The following is a 10038-nucleotide window of genomic DNA, read 5'->3' on the forward strand; positions in this document are numbered from 1 at the left end:
CGCGGACCTTGGACTCGCAGACGGCCCTCACGTTTCTGGACACGACCCCGGCCGAGTTCTGCATGCGGGTGCGGCTGGAGGAGACGGGGGAGTTCTTCCGCATCGCCAACTGCCGCAGCGACATGACGGTTCGGGAGCTCAAGGAGGAGCTGGACCTCATGGCGGGCGTCCCCTTCAACATGCAGTGCCTGCACTATCTGGACCAAGGTGGCCGCCGCCCCGCCCGCCCGCCGCGCGCTCCTGGGACCCTGCCCCCGGGACCCCTGGGGACCCTGGGCCCCAGGACCCAGCACCACATGTCCCGGGACCCTGTCCCAGCGCGGGGCCCAGATCTCAAAACTATAGCAGATCGTTCCAGAAGCCCAGACCCCTCTCCCCACGTGCCTCAAGCCTTCATGTCCCCATCCCAGAGCCAAGCGTGTCCACACAATGCTGAACTTGGGGTGACGCCTGTCCTTAGCAGGACCTCCCTGAACCAAAGAACCCCACACTCAAAGCTGCTGGTGCCCTAGTCAGAAATTCTACTAAACCAGAACATACCTGCCCGAAACTGGACCCCAGACCTCCAGGCCAAACCCTCAAACATCCACTGTATCCACACCAAGATGCTAAATCAGCCCATTCCAGAGCCCCCAAACCCAGAACAAACCAACTCAACACCCCTAAGTTTTTATGTGACCACCCAAGAGGCAAAAAAAAAGCGCACTGTAGGACCCCACCAAAAAAAAAACAACACAACACAAACACAGCCAATGTGGCCAAATTTGAATTCCAAGCCCCTAGGTTCTGACAACCTCAGAAGGCTGACCCCTCCCCAGCGGTGATGTCCACACTGAGCTCAAGGCTGAACAAACCTGCACCATCCTAAAAAATCATAGACCTAATCCCCAGTGACCACCACTGAGAACCCAGCTCCTCCAGCCACATTGTTCCCAAAAGATGCCAAAGAATAAAACCTGCTGCCCACCTCGGGACCAGCAAACGGAAGCCAAGCCCAGCCTAAGAGCTCAGTCAGGATTCAAAATGAGCCTTGCTGGCAGCTGGGCCCCCAAACTCACAGCAAACTGTATTTGAAACCCAGATTCTTTAGTTAAACCTGCCCACCAGAACCCAACATTCTAAACCAAACCCCACCTATGTCAGGGTCCCAAATCTTGAAGTAGACCCTATCAGCCTCAGGACTCCCAAATCTCAGGGTAGACTGGCCTGAGTCCTGCCTGCCCCCCTCCCCTTCCTCCCAGGGCTCCATTAGAACTGCAGTTCCGCAAACACAGCCTGCACATACAAGGGCTTCCAGTCCCAGAACAGAACAGACCCTCCCTAAAGCCAGGACCCCTAAACGGACAGACCTGGCTCTCACCAGTAAATTCTGCCCTTACCAGGGACCTCCAAGAAAACCCTGTTCACCTTTGTCCCCCTCCCTGAATACTGGCACTAACCCAGTCTGTATCAGAACCCCGAATTCCAATTTATGTTGTTGGCTACATCAGAAGCTCAAAGTTGGAGCCATCAGAATCAGAACCCTGTACCCAAAGCTCACTGTACCTCAGGACTCCAAGACCCCTCCCTCCCAACAGATCCCACACAGGAGGTAACGAATGAAGCTGAGGGCCATGTGGCCTGGCTCTCCCGCCATCTGTCTCCTGCCCACCCTATCCTGAGCCTCCTACACTATTTAGGACAAAATCAAGGCAAAAAAAATCAAGAAAACATTCTCTGTGCAACAGCCCAGAGATGGTGAAGCGCTGATCTTACAGAGATCAGCATGGTGCTACAGGGCTGTGAGCCAGATCTGAGCACGGCTGCACCCACCAGCGCACTGCCCGCTCCCCTTCCTTGCCTTAGTCTCCTAGTTTGCTACAGCTGAGTCCCATAAAGTCTAGAGTTCTCGGTGCTCTTCCTCTGGACAGAAATGACTCTACAATCTCCCAAAGCATAGGGAAGGCCTGAACTCCTGGCTCCGTGCTCTTTATGGTAGGTTAAATGGTTTTCCATGACATACTTTTCCTATAGGTGCATTTGACAGATGCCGAGGTGGGGGTGAATTTGGAAGGCTTTATTTGGCTAGAAGCTGCCCTTGCCAGGCTTACGCCTATAATCCTCACTACCGTGGAGGCTGAGCTCTGAGGAGCCCCACTTAAAGACTACTTAGTTAACCACCAAAAAGCTGGAAGGGGAGCTGTGGCTCAAGTGGTAGAGCAGGAGCCTTGAGCCAAAACAGCTCAGGGACAGCTCCCCAGGTCCTTGAGTTCAAGCCTCAGGACTGGCACCAAAACAGAGAAGTTGCCTCTTGAGTTTAGTCTGTACTGAACATGTTAACAAGGTGAGCCACTGAAGAAGAAGATTAGGTCCCCGGTGCAAGCATCTGGAAACCTTCGGTCCATTTGCTTTCACTGACAAGCTATGCTGATAGCCAGCCCCAGGAGAGCTAGGTGGGAAGGGGAGATGTGTGGGCACTGATGTCACAATCCAGGGTCTCCATGGTCACTGAGAAAGCCCTTGGAACTTTGCAGCCCCTGTGCTTAGTCCTCGTGGCTTGTGCAGGAGGGACTTGGACCAGAGCCTGTAAATAATGGCTGACCCGGCTTCTGCCCACCTGAAAGGCTGACCAAGGTGATCCGATGAGATCATGTGTGTGGAAACTCAAAGCTGCACAAATCTAAAAGCAGTGAGCGTGTACATGAGTTGAGGGTCAGCCTTCCACGCTGGTAGTCATGAGTGTTTGAGCCCAAGGCAGGGTCTGCCTGTCTATCAGGGGATGAGCTGGGCAGCAAGAGCGGGGCCGTGTGTGATGGTGGACTCTGCCTTTCTCAGGGATGAAGCTTTCCTCAACATCGTTAGGAGCTCAAATTGTCCCAGACAAATCGTTGGTTGACTGTGGTCAAACCACAGATCGGACCCTAACAGCACCCTTGGTGCATGGTGGTCTCCATCTGGAACCTCCTAGCTTTGTAGCTAGCAAATGGAGCAACTGAGCCCTGAGCACACCAAAGGAGGGATGGAGAGAGGAGGGGCTAGCCCTAGATTGCTCCCTGGTGCCTCAGAGAGTTGTTATGAGGATTAGGGAATGGAGCGCTTAGCATAAGCACTTGGTAAGTGATCACTAAATACTTTGCACACAAGCCCACAGCACTTATGAATATCACTCAAGATGATGATGATGATGGTGGTGAGGATTCTTCCTCCTGTCTTGGTGCCAGTGTTGACACTCATGGCAGTGCTAGAACTTGAACTCAGGACCTCACACTCTTCCCTGATTTGGTGCTCTATCACTTGAGCCTTGCCTCCACTTCGGGCTTTTTGCTGACTCAGTGGGGATGAGTGTCTCAGATTCGGCTTCCCAGGCTGGCTTTGAACTGTCATCCTCAGATCTCAGCCTCCTGAGTAGTTAGGATGACAGGTGTCAGCTCCCAGCTCCCAGCTCCCAGCTACTTTATGCTTCTTACTGCTTATGAGAACAAAGCAAGCAACAGAGGTGGCCCGAGAGAAAACATGTGCATGTCACAGAAAAACCAAACGCCTGGTGACGGGGTTTGCAGGACGTCGTGCTGAGTGATAGGCCCACAACAGCTCCAACACGTTCAGTCCAAGTACCCAGCTTCTTACACGGCGCCCAGGAGCCGTGGCACTGCGCACGGACTTCCTGAGTGGCACACGCCAGTGGTGGGTGCCACTGGCATTGGGGATTGAGAGGCCAAGGAGGCATTTTCCGCATCCAACCGTCTGCCGTGCCAGCGTGGAGAAGTCGTCTGAAAGATCCAACAATTTTGTTTGGGTCACATCGGTAGGCACGTCCTGCCATTTGCCAGGGCTGGTGTTTTGGTTGAACACAGATAACGCGCGAGAACACAGTGCTCCATCATTAATGGAACGTCAGGTTCCGGTCATTCCGTGTGTAGACTTTAGCTCATCAGATAACAGTCCTGACTCATATGTTTTCCAGCAATGGGATAATTACAGAATTTTATAAATTGGTGCCATTGGTTTGTGTGCGTGTGTGTCCAGCTTCTATCTGAGCTGGGCCAAATTAATTTTCTAAAAAGCATTAACCACAACAGACAGACTCATGTGGAATCATCCAGTGAGATTTTTTTGGTTCTAGATTCTCAAAGGATCTAAGTTTAAAATACCCAAGGTCAGATCATCTCTTAGAAAACGCAGCTGATGTTGTTTTTTCCTTTCAGACCCAACATTTTTTTTTTTTGTCGGTTGTGGGGCTTGAACTCTGGAAGAGCTGTCCCTCAGCTCTTCAGCTCAAGGCAAGCGCTCTACCACTTGAGCCACAGCACCACTTCCGGGTTTCTCTTGGTTCATTGGAGATCAGAGTCTCATGGACTTTCCTGCCTGGGCTGGCTTTGAACCATGATCCTCAGATCTCAGCCTCCTGAGTAGCTAGGATGACAGGCAGGAGCCACCAGCACCTGGCTCAACTTATTTTTCTTTTTAAAAGAAAACTTGTTCCCTGTAGGAATTTTGCTGGACAACACCACACTGAAGTTCCACGACATGGTCCCGGGCAGCATCATCTCGCTGGGCATCTGGAATCACGACGGCTGGGCAGAGCTGTTCCTGGCGGCGGCAGAGGGAGACCCCAGCAAGGTGCTTTCATGATTGGCTGGGGGGGGGGAGGCACGGTTTCGCGTGGATGTCTCACGGGTGGGGGGCAGGGAGATGAGGCCCTCAGCATGGCCTCCCACCCACACTGGGAGCGTCTGCGCCACCCCCTCCCGCCTTGTGCTGAGGGGAGAGGGACCCCACCCCTGAAGGAGTCCTGCTCAGGGCATTTTCTCCCCTTGATAAAGTTGACAAGCAGCCGAGATGTCAGCCCAGGGCTCTGGTGTGAAAATACAGGCAAGGCCCTGCTGGGCGGGAGGGAAGCTGGGTAAATACGGGGCGTTGACCCAGCGGGAGTGAACCTGCTGGCAGCACAGGGACCTGGGGGGGGGGCGGGAGCTCTGAGCTCCCCAGGAAGTGGAGAAGGGTCTGAGGGCCAGGCAGGGTCAGGACCCCAGCAGCCGACCCGTTCCCCCCACCCTGTGCCCTCAGACCTTGGCAGGGAGGGGGCGCCCATCCCCCAACTCTTCCACTCCCTCCCAGGTCCTTCCTGGCTTTTCCCCTTCTTGAAGGTACAGAGACGACAGCCGTCACACCATCCCCCCGCCCCTGCCCCTTCTGCTCCCCCGGCCAGCTCCACCCCTGACCCTGGACCCCGGGACAGAATGCCTCCTTGTGGGGTGCTGGGATGGCTGTTCCCATCCCCACAGCTCTGGGACCTGTCTGAGAGCTGACTGAGGGCTCCCAGAGCCAGTGGGGACACTGGGAGGAAAAGAGAGCGGAGGCCTGGAGCCTGCGCCCCACCGTGGCCCTCCCCTTGCTCCTTGGCCAGGCCGTGCTGGGGGGACATTGGCGGGGACCCCCCCGCCCGCCCCAGCTAACCGCGGGCAGGGACAATGTCCCACGCCGCCTCCACTGTGCCCTGGCTTGGGTGAAGCAGCCTGCCCGGCCCGGGACAACCGAGACTAACCCGACGCTGCCCCCCCCCCCGCGCTCTTCCCCCCCCCCCAGCTGTCCTCCCTGGGCGTCAGCGAGGACTCCTCCTTCCGCACCGCGCACGCGCAGGCCCTGCGGGGCGAGCAGTGGACGCAGTGGGTCTCCCAGCGGGCCTTCGTGGCCCTCTACATCACCTCCCACAGGGGCCACGTGGAGGCCGTGCAGTACCTTCTAGAACACGGTAACCGCGCTGCCTGAATGCCCAGGGGTTCACCTTAGAAAGGCGGAGGGCCCCAAGTCTCGACACTCTCCTCACACGGACCCCAGAGCCCCGTCACACGCTAGGCCTTCCCAGGGCCAGTTTTCTAGAAGATTCTGTGGCTCACAGGACAGTCACATGTCAGGAAGCGCGTTCTGCCTCTGTGGGAATGCGGGCTAGCCCAGGGCGGCAAAGGCCCGGTGGTCAGCAGGCTAGCCCAGCTCCTTTCTCTTCGCCTTCTAAGGTTTCCTCACTCCAGATGTTCTGTTCACCCCACCTCTGCTCCAGGGCCGCTGTGCTCTCCGTGTGTCTGTCCATAAACAGAGGCTTTGGCCAGTATTGTCCCTGAGTCAAGGCCTTTGCTGTGTCCCGAACCCACCCACTCACGGAGGTGTAAGGCTCCTAATGAGCAGGCCTCGGCTGCAGGCGGACACCTCCGCCCTCCTCTCAGCACGGGGTGCTGGTGTCTGGGGTCGCTCACACGAGGGCCCCTTCCTTCCACCCTTTCCCAGCTCCTTCCTTGCCACCTGCCTGCTTCCTCTGGGCGGTGAGGAGAAACCTCCAAGCTTGGGGGGGGTTGACGGGGGGGGGGCTCCTCTGTGGCCTGTCTGCCTCTTGCTCGGTGGTGATTCGAAAGAGGGCCTTGACCAGCCCGGTGGCCTTTTGAGTCATCCTCAGCCGCCCTTGCCTGATGTAACTGATGTCATCGGAGGTTAGGAAATGACACCGGCTTCGCGCCAGTTTGTGTCCTGTGCCGGGCGGAGGCCGGCGTAGCTCGCACACCAGCCGTAGCTCTTCCAGGCCGGTGACAGAAAGGCCCATGGAATTTAATTGAATTGCCTTCAATTCCGCAAGTCCACTTTCAAGGCCTGGCACTGGCTTGTGCGTCTGCAGGAGGCCAAGAGCAGCCAGGGCCTTGCGCCAGTCGAGCCGGGCACTGGGGAGCAACAGCAGCTGCCCTTGGGGAGCTGAGGAGGGGAAGCCAGGACCTTAGACAAATAATTGTCATGAACAGAATACTCTGGAAGACACAGGGTTGCTATGGAGCTCATACAGGGAGGAGTGAAGGAAGGGGTTCTTGAGGAAATGGTTCTGAAATCCACAGACAGGTGTGAGCTCTGGGGGTGAGGATGTTGTTTGCAAGATGAGCGGCATGTGCAAAGGGCCTGCAGCAGGATGCAGAACGCAGTTCTGCAGACGAGAGAAGGCAGGTATAATTGGAGCCTTGGCTGGGTTTGATGGGAAGCGTATGAGTAGTTCTTCAGTAATACAGACGGAGTGGGGTGCAATAGAGCCACAGAGCTGTACACCCCCCCCCACCCCTGGGGTGATGGGATGGGGTTTGTGGAGGCTGAGATGGGTGTGTGGAAAGGTCACTGGCCGGAGGCCAGGACTGGTGGGGTTGGGCGGGGGGGAGGTGGCAAGGCCCTTGGGGACGGTCACCCCCTCTCCCCAGCTCTGCGCCCCCCTGACCTCGGGGTCCTGGCCCCGGGGCGGAGGCCTGCTCAGCCGGCTCTCCTCTGTCCGTCACAGGAGCCAGCTGTGTCAGCAAGACCCCGGTGGGCAGGACGCCCCTGCATGCGGCGGCCGCCATGGGCCGCACGGACTGCGTCACCCAACTTGTGCGGCACGGGGCGTCTATCCACGAGAGGGACGCGCACGGGGAGTCGCCCATCGGCATGGCGCGCCGGCTGCACCGCAAGCAGAGCGAGCGCAGGATGTTCCTACTCTACTGGACGGCCAAGAGCAGCGCCAAGGACAACGCCGGCCTGGGCCCCGGCGACCTGCTGCCGGACCCCAAGGCCCACTGAGCCGGCCACCACGCAGGGCAGGCCGGGCCCAGGCCTGGAGTGGACCAGGCTGCCCTGCTTGCAGAGGGGCTTGGGGGGCGCGGGGGCATGTCCCGTGAGTGACCCCTTACACTCCTGCCGGGACCACACCGGCCTTTTGTCGCAAGCTATTTGCACACAGCACGCCGTCGCCCCGGAGGGAGCCAGTGGCCTCACCCCCCCCCCTCCTGGGGAGACCGTGGAATGCCCTGGACTCCCGGGACAAGCAGGGGGACTGTGACGCGGGCGTCCAGAGACCACGTGGGCTGTGGAACACGCCGGATCCTAGGCTCCCGCTATGCGGACATTTAGAAGCTACGTCAGATCGTCTGGAGGGCTGGGGAGCAGAAGGGAGGCGAGGGGGGCTGTGCCTTCCCAAACACGGTCACCACGTGGGATGTCTCAGTGCCCTGGTGGTGCGGCGCCGCGTGACCCGAGATGTGACCCGAGGCCCTGGCAGCACCTGTCCTCCAACCCCTTCCCTTCTTCCCCGGGGACCAGGCTGCCCCAGCATAGACTAGGAGGAAGGTAAAGATCGGCCACAGTCTAAAAAGGGCACTGGGACCCAGCTGCAGCAAAACACCAGCCAGAGGTTTAGTCTGGAACCTTCTAGAACATTCCATAGTTTTCTGATTGGGTGCCTCCTTGTTTTTTAATGTCAGCTTGATGTTTGGAATGCTTGCGCTTGGAAGGATATTCCTCAGAAAACAGACTCCGCTGAGGGGTGTAAAAAGATAGGAATTAGGTCCCCCCCTAGAAAACTGTCCACCTGGGCTGCTCTGGGTGACTGCAGAGGTCACCCCGGGGCGTGCAAGGTGGGGAACAAGGGGCCAGCTTCCACCAGACACACACAGGGTGTGCTCACAGGTGAGGCGACCTGAGGCGCCCCATGTGTCTGCTGATGCCTAATTGATGTCACCAAGAAAGTGCTAGAAAGACCCTAAGTCTCCACAGCGCTGAGAACACAGAAAACAACCACAGGGCTTTTCTGTTCCCCAAAGCCTGGCACCCCAACACTACTTCTGGGCAAAGGCTCCCGCATGCAAGCTGGCTTTCGCGTGGTGAATGGCTCGGCTGCCGGCGGCTTTCCTCCTGACCACTGGCTCTGGCTTTCAAACAGCTGACCCTGACCGGTGGCGAACACCCCGCGTGGCCTCACAGTGGCCTGCGTGGCCAGGCTGGGGCCAGGCATCTAGTTGACAGATGATAGTCAGGGAAAAATCGGTCCCCACCAGCAGCGTCCAAATGGAGACCTTGTTTGGCAGACGCCTTCCAAAGTCAATAGGCAGATATTAAATGACTCAGCGGGGGGCAGTTCATTAGCTAATGAGCTGCGGGGGGGGCACACTTTTAAATAAGTGAAGTCCCTCCAAGCCCGATGCGGGCCAGAGTTCTGCTAAGCTGTCTTGAGCCACCTACCTGGCACTCAGACCCACGGCTTGGGGTTTTGGGACCGAGCCCTCTGTTTTGCTGTGCCCCAATTCAATTAGACACTTGGCCACACATCCGGCAAGTTCTAAACTCTCCTGGGGACCTTTGCTAAAGACAATCTAAGCACTTGCATTAGGGACAAGGGCAGGGGACAGAGATCAACCACCACGTGCTGTCTGCATGCCCAAGGCCCTGGGCTCCAGCCTGAGCACACACACACACGCACACACCATGCACACATAATTCATTAACACATGCATGCGCGCACACGTGTGTACACACACGCACATGTACCCCGATTACAATAAAACTGTGTCATGTACAAGTCGCTCATAACCAGGCTGACTTGAGTTATCGATGACATGTTCGTTTTGTAGCTGCTCCATACTTGGGGATTCACAGAATGAAAGAAACTGGTGGAGATGGACCTTATTTTTGTGGGGGTCATGGGGTGGCCCGGGGGCCCCCTCTGTGTGGAGGGGATGCACATCGCCGGGGGCTTTGTGCGCACGGGTGGGCCCTCAGGTCCCCGGGGCACGAGCTACTCCTGACGGTGGACCTGGGGGAGGGGCACGTCTGCATGGACCTCAGAGGTGCCGGGCCAAGGGCGCGCCAAGCCGGGGCCTCCTGCAGAGGAGGGAGGGGGCTGCTCACGTCGGGTGCAGCAGGAATGAAAAGGGCTGGGATGCACTGGGGCTTTAGAGGGGGCCTGGCCGACTCCCCCCGCCTGGCGCAGTAGACCAGGCTCCCGGGCCTCCGGCCTGTGGTGCGGCTGACCAGACGCGAGCGCTGCTCTGGGCGCCATCTGTTGGCCGCTCTGGGCGCGGCATCGGGGTCTCTGGCTGCACTGCGTGTCTTTGCAGTGACTGCGGCCTCCCCCACCTCAATCCAGGGGTCCAGAAGGGCAGCGCCCCCTCCTCCCCCGCTGACCTGGGGCCCTGTGGCCCGGCCCTCTCCTTCCCAGCCTCCCTGGCCGATGGGAGCCATCCGTGGGACCTGTGTCCTGGAGACCCCAGGGCACACCAGGAA

The 10038-nt window shown here is 58.0% G+C and overlaps 1 protein-coding gene across 1 annotated transcript in view; it reads left to right on the forward strand.

The window, feature by feature from the left end:
- Ankrd60 (ankyrin repeat domain 60) overlaps positions 1–7560 on the forward strand; it is a 10104-nt gene extending 2544 nt beyond the window's left edge. The window contains exons 3-6 of the mRNA XM_013024291.1: positions 21–207; positions 4469–4599; positions 5566–5731; positions 7283–7560. Of these exons, the coding sequence (XP_012879745.1) occupies positions 21–207; positions 4469–4599; positions 5566–5731; positions 7283–7560 (762 nt within the window). The remainder of the gene's footprint in view (positions 1–20; positions 208–4468; positions 4600–5565; positions 5732–7282) is intronic.
- Positions 7561–10038: the final 2478 nt, after the last annotated feature.

This window comes from Dipodomys ordii, unplaced genomic scaffold, assembly GCF_000151885.1.
Source record: "Dipodomys ordii isolate 6190 unplaced genomic scaffold, Dord_2.0 Scaffold75, whole genome shotgun sequence".
In the NCBI taxonomy this organism is placed as follows: Eukaryota; Metazoa; Chordata; class Mammalia; order Rodentia; family Heteromyidae; genus Dipodomys; species Dipodomys ordii.